Source organism: Archocentrus centrarchus, chromosome 8, assembly GCF_007364275.1.
Source record: "Archocentrus centrarchus isolate MPI-CPG fArcCen1 chromosome 8, fArcCen1, whole genome shotgun sequence".
NCBI classification, from domain to species: Eukaryota; Metazoa; Chordata; class Actinopteri; order Cichliformes; family Cichlidae; genus Archocentrus; species Archocentrus centrarchus.
Window position 1 is genome coordinate 11,688,022 of NC_044353.1, and position 27,568 is coordinate 11,715,589.

The 27,568-nt window shown below is 40.1% G+C and overlaps 2 protein-coding genes across 2 annotated transcripts in view; both read left to right on the plus strand.

The window, feature by feature from the left end:
- Positions 1 to 7,467, plus strand: part of myo15aa (myosin XVAa) — a 51,221-nt gene extending 43,754 nt beyond the window's left edge. The window contains 5 exon segments of the mRNA XM_030736033.1: positions 5,026 to 5,159; positions 5,548 to 5,616; positions 5,619 to 5,680; positions 5,971 to 6,115; positions 6,640 to 7,467. Coding sequence (XP_030591893.1) covers positions 5,026 to 5,159; positions 5,548 to 5,616; positions 5,619 to 5,680; positions 5,971 to 6,115; positions 6,640 to 6,740 — 511 coding nt within the window. The 3' untranslated portion in view covers positions 6,741 to 7,467.
- Positions 7,468 to 8,087: 620 nt separating this feature from the next.
- Positions 8,088 to 27,568, plus strand: part of llgl1 (LLGL scribble cell polarity complex component 1) — a gene marked incomplete at its 5' end in the record, with an annotated part of 35,921 nt that continues 16,440 nt past the window's right edge. The window contains 5 exon segments of the mRNA XM_030735461.1: positions 8,088 to 8,441; positions 12,409 to 12,506; positions 26,121 to 26,211; positions 26,299 to 26,459; positions 26,640 to 26,786. Of these exon segments, the coding sequence (XP_030591321.1) occupies positions 8,088 to 8,441; positions 12,409 to 12,506; positions 26,121 to 26,211; positions 26,299 to 26,459; positions 26,640 to 26,786 (851 nt within the window).

Sequence of the window (27,568 nt, forward strand, 5' to 3'; positions counted from 1 at the left end):
CTTTTTCCACAGAGTAGAGACCTGTGTGTAAAATATTCAGTAGTGCATTCTTAAGTTACAAATAACATAATTCCCAGGAAAAAACAAAACAAAACAAAACTTAATTTTGGTTGCATCTAAAGTCACCTGTAATGCAGTCCCCTCTGACAATCCTGCTGGGTTTTCCTCAAGATGCTGTGTCCTTTCAGGTGGAGCTGGTGATTCTTGTGCCACCTTCTGGTGTTTTGTATTCAAGAGAAAACTAGGATTAGTGATCTATTAAGGTTACATTTTCAATGACAGAAAAAATGTGCACTAATTTGATTGCACTTCAAATTGAGGACTTGCGGGATTCTTCTCCTCAATGTAGTTTTTAAAATTGTGCACCCCTGTGTGAAAGACTGATTTGCTTGGTTTATAACATCTACTATGAATCCCTTTCTAAACTGACATACATTAGCCATGTATGTTGCCATTTTCTTCTACCTACTTCTCCCTTGCGGTCATTCTAGAAACAGACTTGAAGTACTACTTTGATTTAAAAAAAAATAAATAAATACATATATATATATATATATATATATATATATATATATATATATATATATATATATATATATATATATCTATATATATATATTAGGGGTGGACTCGATTAAAAAATTAATCGAATTAATTACAAGCTTTGTGATTAATTAATCGAAATTAATCGCATTTTAATCGCATTTCAATATTTGACATGAGAAATATTAATTTAAGTTTAGTTGATGAATAAATCAATATACATAAGCTTAAACTTCAAATGTTGTTTATTTTCCCACCAGTCTACTACACAGACCAATGAAGGGTGGAAGTGCTCCTGTGATAAGCAAACTCCTGAAATTAAAGTTAAGCATCATAACTGGATAGTTTTATTCAACATTAATGTCTCACTTAATATATTTGGAAATTAATCATTCTCTCAGCTGTATTCCTTGATGTTGAAATGTGTTATGCTTGTTTTAACAGCTTATTTTGACTTAGACTAAACCACAAAAGACTTAAAAAAAAAAGACTTAAAATTAAACCACAAAAAGGAGAAAAAGTTCGTTCTCCGTTTAACAGCTGCTTTACACAGCTGTGCTTCGCAATCACGGTTGCTAGGCGACATGAGCTACGCAGAGGTGACGGCAGGTGATATGAAGGCTAGCCGCTCACTTCCGGCCTTTGTGGTGTTCGTGGGCTGCGAAAGACGTGGGCCGGGTCCTTCGCAGGATGCGGCCCCTAATTTGGACATTGTGCGTCGATATAATCTGTATGCCGGGAACTCGCGCACTGAGAAACGTTCCACGGTGCAAAGTGCGATTAAAATGCGTTAAATTTTTAACGTGTTAATTTCCCCGTAATTAATTAATCGAAATTAACGCGTTAAAGTCCCAGCCCTAATATATATATATATATATATATATGTATATATATATAATATGGAAAGCTATGAATTGTTAAATGCAATGACCAAGCATGTACCACATAAAGGTAAACAAAGTTATTTTAGGGGATGAGAACATGTTCAAGCTCTTCCTGTGCTGACACATTATGTGTGGGCAGCTTTCTCTGTTCAGTGTGGACATATTGAACATATTCAGCATGCTCTATGCCATTTTAAATTTACAGCTCAATATATCAAAATTGTGATCTGAATATAAGCTAGGTTTAAAAGTAATTACTGGAACCATGAAGACATACCTCTGACTTCTTTTTCTTCAGTGGCAGGCCAGTCACTATATGCTACAGCTACATTACTGTACTTTGAGTGGAATTTTGAAAGCAATTTTCTTGAAAACCGTACAGTTATTTGAAATGAAAGTCAGTCCATATACAGTGGGGGTCAAGGTGAGCAAGAATCAGGCGAAAGCTCTGCGTCACCTCGAACAGTCCTCCTATGAATACAGTTGAAATATACCAATATAATACATTACTGTACTTGGGATTTTGAAAGCAATTTTCTCGAAAACCGTACAGTTATTTGATATGAAAGTCAGTCCATATACAGTGGGGGTCAAGGTGAGCAAGAATCAGGTGAAAGCTCTGCGTCACCTCGAACAGCGCTCCTATGAATACAGTTGAAATATACCAATATAATACATTACTGTACTTGGGATTTTGAAAGCAATTTTCTCGAAAACCGTACAGTTATTTGATATGAAAGTCAGTCCATATACAGTGGGGGTCAAGGTGAGCAAGAATCAGGCGAAAGCTCTGCGTCACCTCGAACAGCGCTCCTATGAATACAGTTCAAAATTGCCTATATGCTACAGCTACATTACTGTACTTTGAGTGGAATTTTGAAAGCAATTTTCTTGAAAACCGTACAGTTATTTGATATGAAAGTCAGTCCATATACAGTGGGGGTCAAGGTGAGCAAGAATCAGGCGAAAGCTCTGCGTCACCTCGAACAGTCCTCCTATGAATACAGTTGAAAAATACCAATATAATACATTACTGTACTTGGGATTTTGAAAGCAATTTTCTCGAAAACCGTACAGTTATTTGATATGAAAGTCAGTCCATATACAGTGGGGGTCAAGGTGAGCAAGAATCTGGTGAAAGCTCTGCGTCACCTCGAACAGCGCTCCTATGAATACAGTTGAAAAATACCAATATAATACATTACTGTACTTGGGATTTTGAAAGCAATTTTCTCGAAAACCGTACAGTTATTTGATATGGGGGGTCAAGGTGAGCAAGAATCTGGTGAAAGCTCTGCGTCACCTTGACCAGCACTCCTATGGATACAGTTGAAAAATACCAATATAATACATTACTGTACTTGGGATTTTGCATGCAATTTTCTCGAAAACCGTACAGTTATTTGATATGAAAGTCAGTCCATATACAGTGGGGGTCAAGGTGAGCAAGAATCAGGCGAAAGCTCTGCGTCACCTCGAACAGTCCTCCTATGAATACAGTTGAAATATACCAATATAATAAATTACTGTACTTGGGATTTTGAAAGAAATTTTATCGAAAACCGTACAGTTATTTGATATGAAAGTCAGTCCATATACAGTGGGGGTCAAGGTGAGCAAGAATCAGGTGAAAGCTCTGCGTCACCTCGAACAGCGCTCCTATGAATACAGTTGAAAAATACCAATATAATACATTACTGTACTTGGGATTTTGAAAGCAATTTTCTCGAAAACCGTACAGTTATTTGATATGAAAGTCAGTCCATATACAGTGGGGGTCAAGGTGAGCAAGAATCAGGTGAAAGCTCTGCGTCACCTCGAACAGCGCTCCTATGAATACAGTTGAAAAATACCAATATAATACATTACTGTACTTGGGATTTTGAAAGCAATTTTCTCGAAAACCGTACAGTTATTTGATATGAAAGTCAGTCCATATACAGTGGGGGTCAAGGTGAGCAAGAATCAGGAGAAAGCTCTGCGTCACCTCGAACAGTCCTCCTATGAATACAGTTGAAATATACCAATATAATACATTACTGTACTTGGGATTTTGAAAGCAATTTTCTCGAAAACCGTACAGTTATTTGATATGAAAGTCAGTCCATATACAGTGGGGGTCAAGGTGAGCAAGAATCAGGTGAAAGCTCTGCGTCACCTCGAACAGCGCTCCTATGAATACAGTTGAAAAATACCAATATAATACATTACTGTACTTGGGATTTTGAAAGCAATTTTCTCGAAAACCGTACAGTTATTTGATATGAAAGTCAGTCCATATACAGTGGGGGTCAAGGTGAGCAAGAATCAGGTGAAAGCTCTGCGTCACCTTGACCAGCGCTCCTATGGATACAGTTGAAAAATACCAATATAATACATTACTGTACTTGGGATTTTGCATGCAATTTTCTCGAAAACCGTACAGTTATTTGATATGAAAGTCAGTCCATATACAGTGGGGGTCAAGGTGAGCAAGAATCAGGCGAAAGCTCTGCGTCACCTCGAACAGTCCTCCTATGAATACAGTTGAAATATACCAATATAATACATTACTGTACTTGGGATTTTGAAAGCAATTTTCTCGAAAACCGTACAGTTATTTGATATGAAAGTCAGTCCATATACAGTGGGGGTCAAGGTGAGCAAGAATCAGGTGAAAGCTCTGCGTCACCTCGAACAGTCCTCCTATGAATACACCTCAAAAATGTCACTTTGAGTAAAAAAGTGGAGTATACATTAATAAATATTGTTTTAAAAGATTGAGATGATAAATAAATTACACCTTTACAAAGCTGAGTATTAGAGGCTTGACAGTATTTTTTTTATGAAAAATGCATTGCAATGGTGTATATTGAAGGATAACAACACTTCCGATGTGTTATTTAGGGCGACTGGCAGCCGTACCGTAATATGCGGTGTAAATGGGCAACGTAATTCTATGTGCGGCTAGCTTGACTGCGTCTTCGAAAATGAGGGCTCACTTGACCGCGGTGAAAAATACGGTAGGCAGGTGCATAAGTTTGGGCACCCTTGTCGTTTTATTGATTTGAATACCTTTAGCACTAATTATTGAAACACAAAATGTGTTTTGTAAGCATCGCCTCATGTTACCTGTAGTGACACTGACCCTATCCAAATAAAAAAATAGTGAAAAAACAGTCAGAAAAGGTGAGGAGGGGAAAATATCAGTGGCCTCCACCTGAAAAACCGTTCCTGTTTTGGGGGTTGTTGTATTATTGTCTCTCTACTGTACCTGTTGTTAATGTCATTAAAACCAAAACAGCTGAAACTGATTAATAACACCCTCTGCTACTTAACTGACCAGATCAATATCCAGAAGTTTAATTGATTTGATGCTATGCTCTGATTAGTGTTCCATTAATTTCTTGGGCAGTAAAGTTCACCTGTGAATTATCATCACAGCGGCATCATCACACAATATGCCTACATTTGCACATTGTCAACTTATATAGAAAACAACAGCTAACTTGGACATGTATAATTTTACCTGCTGTGTGTGTGTGTGTGTGTGTGTGTGTGTGTGTGTATGTGTGTATGTGTGTGTGTGTGTGTGTGTGTGTGTGTGTGTGTGTGTTAGCCGTGAGGTGCAGGAGTGTGTCCCTCCGCAGTTCTACAGCAAAGAGGGTTCACAGCAGTGGCTGAATATGACAACGCAACACATGCCGCAGGTCCAGCCCTTAAACCCACACCAGGCCCGTGCACAGTTCCTTGGTAAGGCAATAGCTCTTTGTGAGTGTGTGTATATCTGTGTGAGTTTGAAAGAAACTCACAGTGTAACCATTTAACTTTTACATCTCCTATATTATTAATTTTGCATCATTAATAGAAAATCCACATGGATATTCTGTCACAATTCTATTATGATAAACACATGAAACAACTACTAAATACATTTTTAAAAAAGCCTTATTTTGATCCCAAATACCATTTCTAAGTAGCTATGAGTACAAAAAAAATGTGTCTTCTTGGAGCATTGGTTTGGAATAGTAACAAAAGAAAAGCCACACTGACTTGTCACGACATTTTCCGTAAACACTGTTAACTCACAACTTGAATGCGGCACCATATCAGACGTGAGCTTTTGTGTGTTTTTGCCCAGGTCTGGTAAGTGCCTTCCCCATGTTTGGCTCCTCCTTCTTCTACATCCAGAGTTCAGGCTCTTCCTCCATCCATGCCCGTGCATCCTGGCCGTTAATCTGAATGGACTTCACTTTCTCAACAAGGATACACATGTGAGTCACATAAACATGTAGAGGCTGTGCTCATTTTACCTTTTTATCTGCTCTGTTATCATAAAAAGACAAAAACATGCAGCCATTTCATTCTTTTTAAACAAAGCTTTGGCTCCCTCTCCTGGTTTTGCTGTTTGCTGGCTGTTCCAACCATCATTTTTTTTAAATCTAAATGACTAAAAAAAGAGAGAGAGAATATAACCTTAAAATTTTGGATACTAAATTTTATATGTCTCTTTATTCCTTGAATGTTTATTTGTATGCACATTTGTGTGTTTATGTGTGATTAGGAGACTACGGTGCGTTTCCCCCTGAAGGAGATCCAATCAACTCGCACCCAGAGACCAACATCTGGCTCCAGTTACCCATATGTTGAGATCATGATAGGAGACCTGCTTAACCAGCGTGTTGCACAGTTGCAGCTGGAGCAGGTGAGTGCGTAAGAATAGATTCAAAACTTAGGTGTGTTGGTAACAATCTTTGTATTTACTGTTGGTCCTTGCGTTTTTTGGACAGTTACACATTTTGTAAGTTTGCCTCTGTACACCACCACAGTGAATTTTAAGTCAAACGATCAATATGGGACTGTAGTACAAACTTTCAGCTTTAATTCAGGGAGGTTAACAAAAGTGTTACTGTTTAGGAATCATGGCCATTTTTGTACACAGAGAAGAAGAATATCACATTTATTTGCCTTGGAACAAATTTGGGTTGCATTTGCAGTTGATGTGGTATGATCTGCACTAAATTAAAACTGAAAGTCTGCGCTTCAATCCCATACTGATTGTTTGATATAAAATTCACTGTTGGTGTACGGAAGCAAAATAAAAACAAAACAAAACAAAAAAGGTCTCTGTCCAAAACCTGAAGGCCCTAACTGTACCTCTCTGCAGTCTGTATTCACTCTTCATCATAAGTCCAGTGTTGTTCTTTAAGGGTCTATGTGATATGTTTTCCAGGCCTGGAACTGTGCCGAGTCATTGCCATGCACATGGAGAACATGTTATCAGTCAGAGAAAAGAGACTCACCTTTGCCACAAGTGAAATCACTCTGCTATAGCACAGACAGGAGGATGTAAACACACAGAAATCATAGTTTATTGCCTTAAAAATGTACTCTATCTACCTCTATCTTAAGACAGATTATTTTTGTATGTAAAGGCACTGTTTATGCAAGTTGATAAGTTGTTCATTGTGATCATTTTGAAAAAGTGTTTTTCTTATTAGGGCCATGACACCTTTTTTTTTTTCCTTGATTGATCCAGTTATTTTCTTAATGTATCATTTGGCACATAAAATGTCATTTATGTCAGTCACATTTGTATTTCAGGAGAAACTGAGTCACACTTGACTGAATGTCTCACTCATTAATGTTTATAGTTTTACATCATTATCCAGCTGCTCTGTCATAGCACCTATAACAGTTAAGGTCTCCTCAGTTATATGTCCCACTCTTTAGAAGAATAGCATGATTTGCTTTGTTCTTGGGGCAATTAATTTAACGTAGCTGTGGTCTTCCAGAAGTCAGGAAGCCAGTTTATTGCTGCAAAAAGAAACATTTGCGTGCACACTAAATAACAAGCAAACTTATATAACCTCATCTTGCATTTAACATTAATGGAAGCATTTGGTTTGACAGAGATAGTTTAGTTTTTTCTGACACATTTCTGATTGTCTGCTTTGCCAAAGGGCAAAGTCTTTTTTCACAAATATGTTTTGAGGCCACGTCACTAACAGTTTGCACTAACTTTCAATTATTTATTTTTACAATGAATATTTTTTTGTAAATAGATGTTTTACATAGCTAATGCATGTGAATAAGGCTATACATTAAAGCTTAGTATAACTACTTCTGGTATGTGAATTATTCTTATTTTCTTAACAAGCACAAGCTCTTGGAAATGTCCAAGAGTTGGGCTGAAAGAGCATGAAAAATAATGAGTAAATAAAATACTAATAAATACAGCTAAAAGGCAAGTATCTCCGATAGACTTCAATAAATGGTCAGACTCACCAATCCTTTAATATATTTTTCTTTGTAAAACGAAGGGATAACCATTTTTAAAGGACAAAAACCACAACTTTTGTTCTTGGGTTTTTTTTTTTTTTTAAACACAGTTTTTGACATTAAAAAAAAATCTTTACACTAAGGTAAAATTGTATTTTTCCCACAATTTCAAGTGAGAAGAATTCGCTTTATTACTGTTAGTGGCTATTTTATTCTCTGGCAGTTCCATTTTATGTAAAGGACTTCCGATTGCCGCGATGTACTGACTGAAGTAAGTTAAGGCGTAGCGCCGGTGCGTCCTGTGTTACAAACCGAGCATCACTCTCGGGAGCGCTTGGTTGTGTAGGCGTTTCTTAGTAATTGCTCGCAGCTTTCCTCGTCCTCATTGGTTACCAATAACGGGATCCGGGTGACCGGGGAAGAGGGGGGGGCTGCTGTGGGTCAAACCCACCACGACCTAAGCAGCACCAGGAGGGAGAGGAAGGAGGAGAGCCGCAGCAAACAGAAGTGTTGTTCCCCCGCTTTCAGGCTGCATGGGCTAGTCCGTTAGCTAGCTTAGCATCTTCCGACTCCGCCGAACCGCCTCTCCTGCCGCCGACAAGCTTGGGTTGTTACCTCCGTGTTATCCTCTCCGTCCCCTCGGTCCTGCCTCCCCGTGCCTGGCTTGAAGATGATGAAGTTAGGTTTCGTCGGCAGGGCACCGACCCGCAGAGAGAGAAGATAAAACAGGAGCTTTCGCCTTCACAAGGTAAAGTAACGGGACAAGAGGAAAGAGAGGGAGAAGGGATTCCTCCTGACTGCTGTTCCCCCAAACTAAAAGAGTCTGGTTTTTATGAAATAAGCAAGTACTTTGCAGCATTTAAGTCCGGCCGCTCCTCTCGCTGCTTTCTGTCCTACTTCTCGGACAGAAGCCAGATTAGCTGTGAAGTGCGGGGTGATGTGTTTGTGGGGCGCTTTGTTTGTTTGGGGGGTGTTGAGTTGTTTTCACGGCGTGTTTAATTACCCTTCACCCAAACGGGGCCCTCGCTCAAAGTGAGCACCAAACAACAATCAAACTTGTCATCGTAGAGCTAAAATTTGCTGTAATTAACCAGCAACAAAGGATTATGTCGGTGTTGGTGGATTATCAGCATACAGATTAATGGGATTAAATTACAATACATGCTATTCCAGCAGTTTGATGCTTCGTGTGGTGTGACCCATCTGTCATATAAAGACCAGGATGGCTCTCAGTGCGATGACACTTCTGACTCCTCTCATCTGGTTTGCATGCAGAAGTTTTTTATCTTGCTGTTTTTTGTGGTGCAGAGTGCTCAGACCCCTTGTTCTAGTTTTTGAGGGTCTGAGGGTGCAACCACGAGTGTCAGGTTTCATGCTGCTCGACTGGATTTGAACCAGTTCATGTACAGTAAATCTCAGCTTCCTGTGTTAACATTCACTGGTGGTGGTGGCTTTCCCCTCCGGACAGCGTTGACGTCCATTTAGAGCTCATTTCAGTTCCACTTCAGTATAAGCGCATGTGTTCACCCAGACCACTGTGGCTAAACTGGTGGAAGCCTAAAAGCAGCTTGCAAGCACCCAGATCTTCGTGGAATTATTGATAATTGTGCATGTCCAATATCAGCTGGAGTAAGTATCTTTTTGGATAAGTGGTAACTTGCCTAACAGGGTCTTTCTACACTCATACTGTGTAAAGACAACTGAGCACTGCAGTGGCCTTGACTCAGGTTAGGTGAGGCCACAGTCTGCATGCTGCAACTCAAAGAGAGCTGGGCTGTCCAGACCTTTTAATGTTGAAAGACCCGGTTCATCCCTCACACTGACATTAACCCTTTTCAACAGGGTTGATTAGAACTGCAGTGCAATTAACACAATGATGGATTTATAGTTACAAATGTGCTGCAGTGCACTGTGGCCAGAGTCTTTATCTCTAAAACTGATCAACACCTCAACTTGACTTGCACTGTGAAGTAAAAAGATTTTATCTTTTTATCCATTTAAGATGACTAATGAATAAGTAATTCTGCGAGAGTGTTCAAAAAACACTAACCAGCGCGTGTACCAACAAATGTTAATCATTTTCATGGCTTTTAGGGTTGCACTTACGTGACCTTGCTGACTTGGGTAACCCCAGTTGTCCGAGTAGCATGAATGAGACGGCTCATTGTGGCAAGCACACTGACACAAGTGCTTTGAGGGACAGAGCTTTAACAAACTGTCCTTAGAGCAGACCGCCTCAGTATCTGCATTCCAGCCATGGCCCTTGTTGCGTTTGCCATTGAAAAATTTTAGATTCAGCCAAGATTGTTGTTCTCTTTGGACATTCAGCAGTTAGTCAGTTCATCGGCTAATGGATCTGACTAAATATTAATTAGCATCTCTTTTGCTAATACAATGATCAAGTGTTTTTTTTTGTTTTTTGTTTTTTTTTTTAAATGAAAAAACAAACTATTGTATGGTTTCAAATGAGGAAGTTCAAGCATTGTTTTAAGCAAGCAATTGATATTAGCTTCTCAGACATGACGATTTTATGTGTTCTCTAGCACACATAGGTATGGTTTGGATTTTGACAATTTTCATTGTTGATTATGTTTATATAGTACCAGTCAAAAGTTTGAACACACTCACCCATTCATATGAATGTTGGTAGGTGTGATTATTTATCAGTTCTGTCATTGATTCCTGACAATATCCTTTCTGGAAGTAAGCCTAGGCATGCATTTGACTTAGTGTGCAAAAGCTCCAGAGTAATCAGTTTTGCATCATTCTTGCTGTTACAAAACTGTCAGAAATTTATTGATGAAAGTAATTTGTAAGCTTGGTGTAGCTCCAAGTCACTTATGATGAACATGTATTCTATTTTGTCAAACAAAATGAGACATCTGAGGAAGTGCGCATTAGATAAGTAGTAGAGCACAGTTAGTGTCATTATTAGACCTTTTATTTGTAGTTTTGCTGCTGTACATCACCACAGTGGATTTTAAATCAATCAAGATGTGATTGAAGTGCAGACATTCAGCTTTCTTTTAAAGGGATTTGAATAAAATGTAGCATTAACTGTTTAGAAGTTACTGCCATTTTTATGTACAGTTCCCCAAGGACTGCTTTAATTCTTGGATGAAAATCCTTTGCAGTCAGTGACTGAAGTTTGGAACCCATGGACATCATGAAATGCTCCCATGTGATGCTCTCCCCTGACTTTACTGCACCCACCTTCAGTTGCTGTTTGTTTGAGGCTCTCTCTACCTTCAGTACCTAAAAAGCATGCGCCTTTGGGATGAGATCAGGTGACTGACATGGCCATTGGAAAGTACCTAATTTCTTTGCCTTGAGAAACTTTTGGTTGCTTTTGAAGTTTGCTTTGAGTCATTATCTGTTTTCATTGTCAGTTTTCCAGCTTTTGGCTGAATCTGAGCAGAGAGTATAGCCCTGTACACTTCAGAATTCATCCTGCTACTTTGACAGTGATATGCCATTCTGTGGTCTTTGAGGCTTTTTGGTGTTACTGAGCTGGGCAGTGCATTCATTGTTTCTAAGTATGTAGCAGATTGTTTAGCCACTCCTAAAATTTTTACTCTCTCACTCTCTGATTGGTTGGTTTGTTTTGGTTTTTCAGCTTAATGATGGCCTCATTCTGTTGCACTGACATCACTTTGTACCTCGTATTCATAGTTCCTGCTAAATGGATACCAAATGCAAGATCAACCTTTCTCTGATAATTTTTGGAGTAATAAGGAGACACGCCTCACCTGGCCACCCAACTACTTTGGAGCCTATTTGTTGAAAATAGTAGACAGTGTATAAAAATGACAGTTAATTCAACTCTTAAACCCCTTAAATAAAAGCTGCAAGTCTGCATTTCAATCACATCTTGATTGTTTTTTTTGTTTAGACAAAAACTATGAAATATTCTTTGTCCAAATACCTATGGACCTACCTGTATTTAGGAAGGGAGACACTTGAAGAGTTTATATTCATGTTGGCTGAATGGTGTATCCTGTCTAAAGTCCGTGGACTGTTTGTTTTGCTGTAACAACACACACACACTTTTGTAATGTTTGGCAGCAGCTGCCAGACTGTCACAGAGGTGGTCTCTCTTCAGGAGGGATGCTTTGATGTGATGGGGTGTGTGTGTGTGTGTGTGTGTGAGACACAGATCACACTGGCACTTTAAAGACAGAAAGAGTTAATGTTCTACCTCGTGTCTGGGTTTCAAGCAAACAGCCAGGTTCAGTTTTTTTCCACTTAAGCTGTGCCGAAACCTCGAAGACCTCCGCAACCTGTTTTAAACCAGTTTTAGGTGTCTCTCTTTAATGGTTTCTGTTCGTTTTCTTTGTTGACATAAACGCTTTTCCAACTGTCTTGCCATCTGCTGACATGGGCTGGGGAAAAAAACTGAGATTTTATGTTAATCCAATTTAACAAGGTCTGCAGAGCATTACAATAAAGCAATGCTGCTGCCATCAGTACTTTTTAAAGAACTTTCCTGTAACTTTATTAAGGGAGTCCTCCCTCTCAGACGCCTCACTGACTATACAGCATGTGTGACGGGCAGAAATAGACACGCAACACTCACAGACAGAACTGGGCGTATTTTAAGGAAGGAAGTCTGAAAAATAAATGCGTGTGTATTTGTTGTCTTATTTCTTGTGCCATCTTATAATCTCTCTCTCATCTGCTTGTCTTCCCCACTATTTTTCTGCCTTTCTTTCTCTTGCAGACTGTGGAGCATGGGTTCCCCCATCAGCCTAGTGCTTTGGCCTTTGACCCCAAGCTGCAGCTCATGGCCATCGGCACAAAGTCAGGAGCCATCAAAATGTATCCTTCTGTCAGTGAGCTTATGCATCTGCAGAAGTTGTTTTGGGGCTGTCATCAGTCTCAGTAAGGTTTGAAATGTTCAAATAAGAAACGTCAGAAGGGGAAAAAAAAAAAAGAGGACAGGAAATAAAGTAAAATATGCAATCTCACAAAACAGTGTCTCACTTCTTAAGTTAATACATAGTTAAAAAAATCCCCAATTATTCAGGCTTAGACTAGATTAACAAATCAGATGGCAGTGTAAGTCTCAAAGTGGTCATACTGTATTAGTCAGGGGATACGTATCGCATGCGAGCTAGCACAATGCTGAGGTGACTGACGTGTTTGTGTCAAACAGACTATAATTTATCATATTTTAGGTCATGTCATGAAGCTGATAAAGACTTTCAGGACAGAAAAGATCTAAGAGTACCTCAGATAAGAGTACAGAGACTGTTTCTCCTCCACTGCTGTCAGTTTGCATCTTTTGAAGTGTTGTGTTTGTCTCTCTGTGGTGCAGATACCGTATTGCTTCAGCTGTAGGTTTGCTGTCTCATGCATCTGTCACCTTTTTTTTTTTTTTTTTTTCTTTCTTTCATGCTCTTTAGTGAAAGATGCACATGTTGTAGGATGAGAACTATTCATTCCTCCAACTGCTGTTATTGCACTTTTAAAAAGCACCATCTCTACACTGATCATAGAGATATAAGTTATGTCTGCACCATTGGCTTTCTGTTTCAGTGGCACCTCATAGTGTTTAAGTATGTCGAGGAAGTCCTGATCAGTCGTGATTTGCAGAAAAGCTGTTTATATAACATCAGTTTTGTAGAGCTGTGTGTGTGTGTGTGTCTGGGAAGTTGCTCTGTCTGCATTGCTGAGGTGGAGTGAAGAGGACCAGTCTGTCTCAGGATCTTCATTTTCCAGGGTTTTATTTTGAAAGTTGTGCCATTATTCCTTTACTTTTACCACACCAGCTGCATGTCTAGAAAGAAAAGTACTATGTGATGCAGGGAGGTTGTAAACAAACCGTCAATTTTACTATAACTATTTCTCTAAATAACTGACATTATACTTGTAATGACTTTCTGTGCAAATTCCCGTTAACTGGGTTAGAAAATATGATCGAAATGGAGGTTTGTTTACTGTGTGTAGCATCATCTGGTCACATGTATTCACATCCCCAAGTGTGACTAAAAATGTCATCACAGCCAATAGGATGGTTGACCAGAAATATGAAAATGACGCCAAGGCTGGAAAAGAAAAAATAACAAGAGCATCTTCATTGCAACAGAATTTAGACACTGGGGTTTGCAGATGATTTCACTTCTAGAGGCCCAGAATACCTTAAATACATTTCTTGGTGTGCGGTCAGTGGGAATCATAACCCCCGACCCAGGGAGTGGCAGTGTGACGTTCAGTCTGTTTGAGTAATACCGGATGAGCTGAGTGAAGCTGTGCTGGGAATGTGTATCGGTTTGGCTTGTGAGATGCATTGCGACAAAACCATAATCTGGCTCAGAGTGCCGGTTGTGTCAGAAATTCCAGCAGCTCCGAGGCTCATGCTCCGTCCACACGAGCGGCTGCGTGACATGTTGATGTCTGTTATCTCTCTGTGGCAGCCAACTCTGCCGTGATTACGATGTTGCTTCTGGAGTGAGTAGCAGTCTGCTGCTGTGTTATTGTACGCAGGATTACTCAGAGCTGGGCTTTCCTGACTTTCATTGATCAGACAGGTGAACTTCAGCTTGGAGCGAGGCCTTCTGTAGAAAATGAAAAGCTTGGATATGTTAAAAGTGTTTCTGCAAGAATAATCTCAAGTTTAATTTTCAAGTGTGTGTGTGACCTGTTGTGGAGAGTAGGTAATGGGCTTTGTTTGGCTCTAAACATATAGGCTTAGATTATAGTAAGTGTGCATGGATATTGTAGACATTTGTGTGTGTATGTGAAGGTAGGCTGCTGGCTGTGTGCATTAGGCTGGAGAATCAACTTTTCAGATTCTGTATTCAGAGAGGGAACGGGAGAGAGAGAGAGGGAGACTGGTGGTACCAGGCACTTGCACTGCAGAGAGAGAGGTGGATCGAGGGAGAAATGGGTGAGATGGAAATAAATGGTGACAGTGAAGACAAGGGAGTGTGAAAGAGACAGTGGGGGAAGCAAAAATGACTCCACTCCACAGCTAAATGATTGTAATTTAACAAAACTCACTAGTCACCCTGATTGTTTTAACAAGATCCCAGCTGCTGGAGAATATATACCCACTGAGAATATTGACAAAGCTTACAAAATGGTTATTGCAGAGTCTTGTTTGATGCATTCATTGCATTAGAACTTTGCTCTTCAACCTAACCCCTAAAGCAGGGGTGGGCATTTAATTTTCCCAAGAGGCCATATGAGAAACTGGGACTGCTGCAGAGGGCTGCACCAATAAACTTATAAAAAGCTAAATGAATTGCCCAGCTAGTGTCAGTTCAAGTATATACATACACTACACGGGCAGAAGTATTGGGCCATGCCTTTCGATCTTTGAATTCAGGTGTTTTCATGTCCCATTGTTACAAGTGTATAAAATCTGGCACCTAAGCCTTGCAGTCTGCCTTTACAAACATTTGTGTAAGACTGGGTGGTTCTGAATTTGAGTGTGGTGCTGTAATAGGGTAAGTTTACTTGGAAACACTTTTATTTAGACTGTGGGAAGCTGAGCAGCAGTCTTGGTCATTTCTCTGTTTTTGGGGAGCTGAAACACAATCTCCAGATGGTAATTTTTTTTTTAAATCCAAGTGGCAGGTTAAATATTGGTAGTTTTCCAACTGGTAATGTTCCCATCTGTAGGCACATTTGGCATCAATAAGAGCAGTGTGACAGCAGCAACACCACAGTCCTGAGGTACAGTCTGTGTGTTTTTCAGGATGGTCCTGTTGTCTTTGTGTGTCTCAGCCTCCATCCTCTGCATCTTGTCCTGTTTGATTTAACTCCCTGTCTGTAGTCTGGTTTCTTCAGCATCAGAAGAACTTCGAGTGAGACAAACTGCTGTGTACTAATGAATACAGCGATGATAAGGTCATCTTACAGGTTTCCCTAGAAACTTCTTGTTTCCCCAAATCTCTCTAGCAGAAGCCAAGAGTACAAACTTAGCATGACGCTTTGAGTCACAACAGCCACATTAGTAGGAAATACATTGGAATTCCCCTTTAAACTCTCAAAGCCAACTAATTGTTTGTTTAAACTTTTCTAATGATATTAAAATAAAAAGATAAACCAGGGGAAAATGTGTCCAATGTAAAAATAGTTTTATTCCAACTCTGAATTCAAGGCTGGAGTAAAATGAGACAGACAAGCTGTGAAAATCAGGTTCAGATGGAAGTGTGTGTGTGTGTGTGTGTGTGTGTGTGTGTGTGTGTGTGTGTGTGTGTGTGTGTGTGTGTGTGTGTGTGTGTGTGTGTGTGTGTGTGTGTGTGTGTGTGTGTGTGTGTGTCCACATTCCTTGTTAATCTGACAGGCTCACTGACTTTGGTTTGACCTAGACATGCTTGCCAGCATACCTGTACTGTAGTACACACTCACAGCCTGTAGAGCCAGATGTGCAGCCCGACTCTCTTGACGTGATGCCTGAACAGTGTGCGGAGTGTGATGAGTAGTAGGACCAGAACATTTATTGACTCTGTTACAAAAGTGGAGTGGAAAATTGCAAAATTGCGGTACTTGTTTAGTTTGAACTTCTGTTCTCCGTCTTGGCGTGACGTCTCCTCCTCTGCTTGCTCGCATTCAGCCTCCTGTTCAAGTTTCTCACTTGCTCGCTCTCTTTTACTTTTCTCTCCTCCTCTTTTCTGTGTTTATAAAGGCAGGGTCATATTACACCCTGAGGTTTGTGCTTCAACCACAGACTGGGGCTCAGCAGAGGGAAGGGGACAATGTGGTGTGGAGTTTTTTTTTTTTTTTTTTTTTTTTTTTCCTATCATCTGTGGGGGTGGTGGGGCGATTTAGAAGTCTGTCTCCTGTCATGGAATGCATGTTGCATTGCCCTGGGTTAACCCTCCCTTATTGTGTGTGTGTGTGTGTGTGTGTGTGTGTGCGCACATGTGTGCAGATTGGGTGAGTAAGAGCTTTGTTGCTGAGTCTAGTCTTAATAAAGGGAGCTTTTGAAATGGTTTCCAAGACGACCATTGCAGTTGCCTGGGATGAGAAGTACTTGTAGACTGGAGGGTTTTAAAAGTCTGCAGCTAAGCACATCAGACATTAGGGTTTGGTGGTAAGAAATGCATCAGTTAAGGGTAAAATAGGTCAAAAAATGCTCCTATAGTGTTGTAGAACCTCTTTGCAGTGAATACATTTATTTCAGTAAGAAAACTCGGAGCTCTGATTTCTTTTAGACAATACGGTACGTGCTCAGTCGCACAGAGACTCTGACCATTAATCTAAAGGATCGGCCATCCAGCAGCCAGGACGACCTAATATTTACACACTCGGGCGGCAGAGCTTTGATCCGTGTGTTTGTGGGTGTGCTCCAGCTGACGGCTCTCCCTCTGTCTCACTGACATCCTGTTGGTCAACTGCCTGTTGTTGTTCTGATTCACCAAGTCTTATCTGACATTAATACCAGAAGCTATTTTGTCTTTATCTGCATTTTTTTTTTCCAGTAGTTTACTGAAGTCACCAAAGTTCAGCATAGTTTGCACCTCAGTTAGAGGGTTTTACACTGATTTTTAAAAAAAATTTTTTATATAAATTCAAGGAACTCTTTCTTTAACACTATGAGTCATGTACTTTTGCTATGTTACCCTGATGTTGTTTTTTTGACAGCTGCTATAGCTTAATATGAAGAGCTTGAGTTGTTTATCCATCCTCAGTCTGTGTAGTTTGCGGTGAAAACAGTGCATTTCCTTTGTGCTTGCTGGTGCCATCAATTTCCTTTCCAATTGTGGAGCAGCTACAACTTTTCCTGCCATTTCCCCCTCAACAGTTTCCAGCTTTTGATCAAGTTATATGCATTTGTTTTTCCATGCTTGGCTGCACAAACTGTGGTTTGTATTGCAGGGGAATCTGCAGAGAGATTATCTCATGTTATGTAAGCTACACTATTTTTGTTTGTGTTTAATAAATCAATGCAGGTGTTCAGTGGTATAGTTGAGATCAAGTTAGACTTTGATTTACTCTTGAACACTCCTCCTATCCTTCACCACCTACCTTCTCCTCCCCTATCACCCACACACAGCCTACTCTCCGCTTGCTTATACAGATGTCACATCGCTCTCTCCACTATTTTTAGTCCTTTGCTCTCTCTCGTTCTCTCGCCTCCTATCATGCTTTTGTTTTGTTTCACTCTTCTTTTTTTTCTGTCTCTTCACATTTTTGTTTGTCTGTGTCACTTGGTCTCCTGATTATTGCTTGCTCCTCATTGATATTCCCAAAGAATGACAGGACCTTTAACCCCCCCCCCCCTCTTTGCGCCCTCTCTATCTTCCCCCTCCTCATGCCTCATTCCCTGTCTTTAGTCTCTGTCGGCCTCCTCACCATTTTACACCCACACACATGAATTAATGTGCACACACTCGCTCGCCCAGTTGGCAACAAGTTGCAGGAGTCTGTCTGCTGGGATAAAGATTGTGTGGTCTCACCAAGTTGAGCAGATTGGATGGGTTGTATAATAGGAGAGTTGAGGCATGAAAAAGAAAACATTTATCTGAACTGACAAATCAAAGTTGTCTGATTGCTGAGGGGGTTGAATGAGCAGGGAAAGGTGACGGAATTAAAGTGAGCGAGCGGAAAAGGAGAACTGCAGAGAGAAATGGTGGTATTAGTATTGTACTTGATAGCTTCACCTGTAAACATTTTATTAGCAGACTTAACTCCCATTTTCATTGGCTCTGTCATTGCAAATGTTAAGCCTGTTTAAAACTATTCTTATATCTTGACATACGTACCACTAAAAGCACATAGATTTATGAATCAATCAGCAGCCATGCTGGTACATTTGTGAGGCTGTAATTTCAGCTAAAACAAAGGTTACCAACAACATGTCAACATGCCCACAGTGACTGTGTTTGAAATCACTTATTTACTACATAGTGTAACGTTTCTGCAAACCTGGTGACCTGCTGGGCCTGAGTGCCAGGAGTTCTACAGTTTTAGGATCATACATGTTTAAAGTTTTTCTGTACATTTTAATTAGCTTGTGTTGTTTTCTCTTTAACACATTACAAATGTATTAAAACACTAAGTAAAACAATATTAATATTATTAATATTCTTTTGACTGGTAGTGTACATCACTATACTGTTTACCAACTTTCTCACGTCATAGATGGTCTGAAGAGTGAAGCCAATGGGAAGACTTTAAACCTGCATTTTTTTCACGGTCTTCGGGGGGCGCTAGGTGTGGTTTCAAATAAAATAATTTCATTTTACAAAAAATGGTGAGGTGCATTTTTTTCAGAAATGTAAATATAGTAATTTACCTACTTTTTAACAAATAGTATTTTGTTTTGAGGCAAAACCAGCTAAATCTTCAGTCCATCCTCTGCCCAGTGTGAATGAAGGCAAAAGGCGCAAATATCAGACTATGATAAAAAGATTTCTACATAGACTCTCACAGTACAACCACAATGGCAGCACATTTATTTCAACAATAACAGAATAGTAGATACTAGGCCGCAGGGTTTGTGACAACCGAGGGATGGACGCATGCGGGTTACACGCCGAGCCACCTACCCGACCGGTCCCAGTGAGCAGACTGTGTGAGAGACCCTCACGGTAAAGGAGATGGGAGGAGGAGGCCAGCAGCCAGTAACGATCCTTCTGCAGGTTCACAGATGGAAATCTCATCATGACTTTTACTTCCTTTATTAAGTTTGATCGCCGAACATTTCGTCTACACAAAACAAGGCTAGACTCACCTTCAGCTGTGTGTACCACCAACAAAAGCAGGCTCCACAGTGCAGCCAGAAATGCTTTAAGTCATATGGTCTGATCTTGCATTCTGATTGGTTCCAGGGACATGGAGGGATTTATGGGTAATGGGAAATTATGATAATTCAGACTAGTCTGTGATGGGTATTTAACAGGTTATGATAATTGATTGGCAGATAGTACTTGTGGCAGTACTATTCAGGGGGGCTGGATGGAAAGCTCTGACCAGATGTGGCGCGCGGGCCTCCAGTTGACATTCCCTGATCTAGGATATGCTCACTGGTAGCAACTTGTAATTGACAGGTTGTTAGCTAATGAGCGTGTGGTTTCACAGTCAGATCTGCTCCTTGTTGTCACATCAAGTTTCAAAATAATAAGAGAGTGATGCCAAAATGCCCTAGAGGCCTCAAAATGTAACTGGTGGGTAAATCACTGTAGCTACATCCATTATTTTATTTTAATACTATTTATTGTTAGCATACCAACCCTTGGTCATACAGGACTGGACAAACTGAAATTGTTGCCCCTCAGTAACCATCTTGTACTCCTGGACCAAAGAATAGTACTTTAGTTTAAGAGCAACATTTCCATCCTTGGAGTTAGAATTTGGCTAACTTCTGGGAGAAAACAACTTTCAGAAAATCTTATTAGTTATCAAAAGTCTACCACAAGCTGTTTAAATGTCTCAAGGAGTTTTAAAGTATTGTAGAAGGCTGGGTTTTTGGCTTTTGATGGATCCTGCCAGAGTAGGACTGCTCAGACTGGAGAAAACCTGCTTTGTAGTTGGATGACTTGTGCTGCTATCAAAGGCCATGGTGATGGGATTGTTGCAAAAATAAAATCTATATGTAGTTGTACATATACATTATGCACATTATACTTGTCCTTTCTATTTCTCATTGACATTTCTTAGGCTTAGGTAGACATTTTCTACTAGGAGTGTGTTGTAATTGTTCATTGTTTGTCCCTGCTGGTGATGCTACTTTGTTCAGTTGATCTTCTTGGGGTTGTTAAAATCAGCCTTGTCCTATTCTGTAGTGATTCTCTCTTAACAGTCATGTATTTCTACTCCTTCAGCTTTGACTGCCTCAGTGTCACAGAGTGTGTACTGAGGGGGCTGCACAGAGGGGAGTGTGGGAGGTGGAGAGGTACTAGCAGAGGGAAAGGATGCAAATAAGACAAGATTGTTTCTCTAGTGGGTGGGTGGAGTTGTTTGGCTTGTCTTGTTGTAGACTGCTTTTTGCCAGACGTCTTTAGAGTTTGTGATTGTGCATGTGTTGCTATGTGTGTAGAGAGGGAAGGGACTTAAATGCACATAAATGATGTCTTTAGAAGTTTAGGACCCAATCAGATTAACTTTCCTGGAAGTGTGGCTCTGAAACTTTTTAGAAATTTCTTTTTAACCTGTTCTAGAGCCTAGATTCTCTGTGTGCGGCTAACTTGTTCTTCCTTCCTGTCCGACCCTATCTTCTGTCACATTTGTGTGGTGGGTGGGGGTGGGGGGTGGTGGTGGTGCTGCCTGTGTGTCCACATGGAAGACAATGCCTTCTGTTTGTCTGTATTCAGACCGTGAAATCGCTTTATCCTTGCTAACGCACTCTCTCTCTGCATCAGCGGGCAATTGCACTTGTGTGTATGTGAGTGTGTGAGGAAGAGACAGTGATTCAGTGATTATGAGTTACTGTAGGCTTCCATTGTGTGCTTTTTAGGGTCCTCTGGTGAGCAGTGAAGCAAATCTTTGTATGTTACACACATAACATGCAGATCAGCACAGTTCAACCAATCTGCCATTCAACAGGTGTCTCAAAGATCCATGTTATTTATTTTTTTTCCCCCTAAACCTTTGGTGTATCATTTAGGACAACTTTGAGTGTGATTTGTGTCACTGCTTTTGAGTGTCTGCTGATACTTTCTTTCTTCAAACAAATGGATGGTGGATGAGGCCTTCAAGTCAGTGCTTTGAGCCAGTGTTTCATTCTATTTAGCAAGTATTAAAGCCTTGGTGCCTTTAGTTTTTGGTGTTACAGCCTTGTGTGTGTGTTGTGTGTGTGTGTGTGTGTGTGTTTGTGTGTTGTTTGAACTGTGGATGATGCTTCTACTATTATACTAATTTGCAGGAATTCCTCCTCAACTTCTGTCTGCCTTTTACACATTTGTACGCTAATGGTTTAAGCTTCAGAAAGATATTTGGATATGCTGAAGGAAGGAATTTACCCATAGCAGCTTTTTTACTCCCCAGATGATAAATCCTTATATATTTGACAATACTTTTTAATATTACAGCACCAACATCAATTCATAGGTGGAAAAAAAAAAAAAATTAAATGTAATGGAGAGATTGCCATGTCTTAAATCTGTTGAGCATAATCATGTTTCCCAGAATAAGAAACCTTTTCGGGATCATCACTGCAGCTCCAGGGATATCTAATGAGACTTCAGAGTTTTATATACTGTATCTTTATTATTCCTATAAATTTTTAATCAGAATCAGTTCCCCTCTGATCAGTTTATTCCTGGAAATCAATCCCTCTCAACGAAGACCTCGTGGAATATGAAGGCATGGGATCTCATATTACCTGAAGCTATTGAAGCGAACAGGGCTACAGTTGATGGGGAAATTGAATTCAAACACATTTAAGCAGCCTTCGTTAAAAGATTGTGGTCATGGTAAACATTGGGCCTGCTCAGTATCAGTAATTGTGAGCCTGTTCGCAACAGTGACTGTTCACTTACTCCTTAATGTGTAAAGATGTTCTGAAAATTCCCCCTTTCTTTGTGTTAAGGTTTCATTATTAATCAGAGTAAACTGGAATGACATGTAGCAGTGTACTGGTAGAGGCAGGAAGGGTGACACATTTACATGCTTATTATTGGGGGCTTGTGTTTATTGGCCAATGAGCAGACCTCTTGGGGAGGGAGCTTAAGTCAGACATGCACATAAACTTTTAATGAGGTCAGAGCAACAGGGTGACATCATCACCAGGAATCCCTCTACCAGCTGTCTTCTGACACACCAGGAGCAGAAAGAGTGTGTGTGTGTGTGTGTGTGAGAGTGAGAGAGAGAGTGAGTGAGTGTGTGAACTTTTGGACTTTTTTTTCTTAATGGCACCAAATAGCTCTGCTTTTTTTTTTTTTTTTTTTTTTTAAATGGCTCACTTCTCTCTTCTGATTGATGAACATTTTTTATTCATGGTCATGTGGGGGGGGCCTGGTTTCTGTCTGAGCTGCTACAGACCAGCCAAATGTGAGATCTCTGACAGTGTCCTAAATATTCATTAGTGGTCTTGTTTTTTTTTTTTTTCCTCTCAATGTGCTGACAGCTGTCTTTGCACTCTTACAATTTTTTTCTTTTTCTTTTTCATAGCCAACCTAAATGTGTGGGAGCTGCGAGATAGATTTGTGATGAATGAGCTGTGGTCTCATGACATAACTGGAATATATGCACAAATCACGGCTGTCCATCTTTTTCAGTCCCTCTGATCTTTCCACACAGCTGTGATCTTTCTCTGTTTTAACTAACTCTGGTGTCGGCTTTCTCACTTCTACCTTTCAGTCCCAGCAGAGCAATTAAATTTGTTTCTCAGTCTTTGACTGTTACCTTTCTGTCGTCTTTGCTGCAGAATTACTTCTCTTGAGATTGTGAAGCCTACTCTGCTCACTGCATCTGCTTTTAACAGAGATATTTAATGCAACTCTTTATTCAACAGTTTAATCCTTTGTTATTTTTGATACATATGATGTTGTAACTTGCACAAATTGACTCACTGCTTTGTCTTGAGCTCGCTCTGCTTTTTTGTTTTAATCTCGACTGGCAGTTCATGACCTACAAATAAATGCTGTCCTCACACCTCCACCTCCAGCTGTCTAAGACGTGTTATTGCAGTGAATGAAACGCAGGGACGGGAAGTGACAACACTCAGGAATGCCAGTATAACGCTCAGTGTGGCCTCCAGGGGATCAGCACTGTGAGGGAATGAATAAAGTGGGATTTAAGTTGGGAGGGGAAAAAGAAGAGTGCTCTAACTTCTCTCCATCCTGATGAGTAGATGAAAGAAGACAGCTTCCAAAAACAAGAGGATGGATTTTACAGCATTGAAAGTTGTAGCAGGATTTATTTTATTTTTATATTTTTGCATCCCACTCTTCTGACTAGAGAGCAGTAAAGCAGTGAGAATGGTGATTGTGGAATATCTGTGACTTTCTTAACAAATTCTTGAGTATCTCAGAGTGTGGGGATCTGGGAAAGTAGGCTCAAATTATGCAGATTTGTAGGCAATTTTTCCTGGTAATGCTGCAAATAGGAAGGGGGGGGGGGAAACCCAGTGGCAGTGGAAGAAAAAATATAAATGGATCTGATTATAATATTGATCTTTTCTTTTTCCTCAGATAAAACAGAAATGCAGAAAACCCGCTATGCACACAGTCGCATACAAACATGCAGTCCCCAGATTTCCTCGTATTTTTCTGCATTTTTAATCCACATTCCTACGGGCCTATGTAAGCAGTGTTCTAAAGTGTCTCTCTATTGCTTCCAAGCACACGTGTGTAGTTGTGTGTGTGTGTGTGTGCGCCTGTGTGTGTGTGTGTGTGTGTGTGTGTGTGTGTTAACTCACAATTTAGCCCCATTTAGCGCCGGTGCCGTCACAGATCTTGAGAGTAATCTTTATTTTATCAGCTCGGCTTCATTTCCTGGGCTAACAAAGGGGTGACTGCGAAGATTGCCGCTGATTACACACATACTCAGACATATATACACAGCGGTGGTTTTAAGCATCTGCGTCATCTGGTTTTGGTAATTGCTATGAGCTTTGTTATAGTGTTCCCTTCTATTACACCTAAATTCTGTATCTTGTAGTTTGCGGCTCAGAATTACAGCGCGCTGTCCTCCCAGTCACATTTTTAATGCTTTTAAAATAAGAGTTTCCTTTTTTTTTTTTTTTTGTTTAAGAAAAGTGGGGTACTTTAAGATAAGCCTCTCTGCCTGCTGTTTGTGTGTGTACTTTTTGTGTTGTGTTGATTTAATGATGCTGACACGAGTGTATTGTCATGTTATCTGCAATATCTGACACTGTGAATATTGTGTTACACAGTGTATATACATCTGCGTAGACCGGAGGAGATGGTCAACAATAGATTTGTGTTTCCTCTGAATGGTCCCCTCTGTCTTGTGACCTTCTGAATACCTAAAAATATCTGCAGTTTGGTTATCAACTTTTAACAACACTGGTGTTCCGTAGCAGTCATGCATATTTTTAAACCATTACGGGAGTCTAATTGCTTCCTCTGGCAGAGTTGGCGCCACACTTAGCACATAGTGCTATACTGATGTGCAGCAATGAGTTACAAGGAAAGAACAGAGGAAAAGAGTGATATTTTGAAGAGGAATGGTTAACTCTATAAGGGATTGCTGGCAACCTGCATTAATTAGGAAACAGAGTGTGGCAGTTTTGGGAGTGTTTTTGTTGTGTATAGCTAGCCACTGAGTTAGAAATAAAACAATGCTCTTACCCAGCTCTCTGCTGAGTCTACTTGGTGTGTTTGGTGATTCATGCAAGTTTTTTCCCTACATGTACCTATTTATGCCTTCATGCTGCACCAGCTGTGGCCAGAGGCATTAAGGCTTCAGGCTGTCTATAATGTGACATCTCAGGAACACCTGGGAGCTGCCGTTGGGTCTCCCCCGCCGCCTTCTTTTCTTATGATTAAAAATTTAGTTATCAAGCCAGTTTTTGTGCTATATGTGACAAAACCTAAAACTGCCTAATTCAGTGATGCCAAACCCATTTTACAGCATTGGCCACATAAAGCCCAATTTCATCTCTCATAAATCATTGCCTAACATCCCATTTAAAAACAAACAAAAAAAACCCTCTGAGTTGTTCCACTTACTTTCAGCGTAAAGAAGTTTAAGTACACGTTCAATCCCTGAGATGTCTTAATAAAAAAACAGTTAAATTTCACCCTTAGTTTTTTCACATTATAAAGAAATGCTACTCTAGGAATTAAAGAAACCTGTCAGTGCTGCTCACTGGGATTACACTGTAAGAAATAAAGAAATATGCTTTGTAATTAAACACCGAATTCTGAGATACTGGAGAAAAAAGGGACTTTTCTGTTATTAAATTGAACTAACAATAAAATTTCATTTCATTTAATGATTTATTTACTTTCTGCAAGCCATGGGTTATGTCTATGTCAGTAAGACGACTTTTTGAAATGTCCACATTTTTTTGAAAGACATCCACGGGGGCCTGATTGGACCCTGTGGCAGTATGTTTGACTCATCCCGGGCTAATGGAATAAGATTATAGATGTGACATTTTATTTCCAAAAAAACAAACTTTGGAAAGACACAGATGTAAAGTCCAACTTCACTGATTCATGGAGGCCTGATTTCTATAGACCCCCGCCCTCCCCCTCCACCCCACAGAATAACACAGATCCTATCCTCATAGTATTAAGCAATCAGGTCTTTCCTTTTTATTTGTCACGTCTGTAGATATAAACAGCAAGTATGCCTTACAATATTTTCACTCTTCAGCATAAATGGACATCTTAAAATGCATGACACGGGCTGCTGAGTGTGTCTCTTGCACATGTCGTTCCTGCAGTTGAACTGGTCATCTTTTGCCTGCTGCTTGTGACATCTTTCAAGTAGGCGGATAACTCTGGCCCACTAGCCTTGTCATTGCACAGTCTAAATGTCTGCCAAGTTGTGTATTTCTTTGACCAGATACCTGCAGCTATGGGCGCCTGGTGTGGAGTTCACAGGTCTACATAAAGACACCATCGCCGTCACACAAATCCACTTCCTGCCTGGACAGGTGAGGTCAATTTTCTCCTGGAAAATTAAATAAATAAATCAGGATCGCAGCGATGGGCAGTCATCACATATTAATTCTGTCTCCAAGGGTCGTCTTCTGTCACTGTTGGATGACAACACGATTCACCTGTGGGAGCTGGTGGCCGGGCCCTCAAAAGAGGTTGGAGGGGTTAAGAAAGAGGGCACAGTCTCTCTGCAGGAAGTGAATGCCTATAGTCTGCCAGGAAGACCTGGCATCGAGAGCTGCAGGTACACAAGACTCGTCATTATGGAAACTTTAATGCAAATTGGGAAGTTTCGAAAGTCTGGGATCAACCTCTCACCCTCTCTCTCAAACCAGCTTTTCTTTGGGGATCTTGCCATTTGTGCCTGTCAGAATTCAGTCAGATTATCATTAAGAGTGTTTTATTTTTATTCTCTTTCTCTCAGTGCCACTCGGGTGACTGTACTACTCTTGCTGAAGTCATGTGACCTCCTCTGCATTGGAACAGAAGGAGGAGGTGTCTACTTCCTAGAGGTGCCCTGCCTCTCACTGAAAGATAACCAGACACTGGTTCAGGATCAGATTACCCATAGGTGAGATTGCCACATAAAGTAATTAATACAAAATAAAATTAACACAGGGATAAAGATTGAGCATTATATATGTTAAGATGACACTGTTAGACTAAAAGAGCTGGTAGATGCACTTAATAGAATAAAGTGGTATATTGTCTGGAAGCCATATTTCTTTATATTGCAGATATTTATTGCAGACTATCAAATTATACTAAATTCCTGTAAACAACTTCACATTTAAATCTCTTTTATTGACTTTTCTTCACGTCCTCATTTTCTCTCTTCTCCATCCGCCATCACAGTATGTGTTCTTGTAAACACTGAACACTCCACTTTCCTCTCCTCACAGCTCCAGTGAGCAGCTCACAACATGCGTGCTGATACACACATCCCTTTTTGACCCTAGCAGCAGCAGGCGGGTCAGGTTCACTGGGTTCAGGCTCCATAAACACTGTCAGATGTTATATATTTATTTATTATTTTTGTTTTGTTTTTGTTTCTAACACAAGACACATCAGATTAATTACATACTGTTCTCAAGTGTGAGTGAGGATGACGTTGCTCTTTGATCGGTTTTAAAGTTTTGGGACACTGGTTCTGCTTTTAATTGTAGAATTTTTGCTGGTGGGGGGGAGATAAAATGCAGTAAAATAAAATAATGTACTATTAAGTAATGACCATGAAGTTGACCATTACCTAATTTTAGCTTTGTTCCAGTAACTCACTTGCACAATTTTTAACTGTCACATGTGTTGTTATTAAAAGCTTCTTAGTCATGTGTTTTTTTTTTTTTTTTTTTG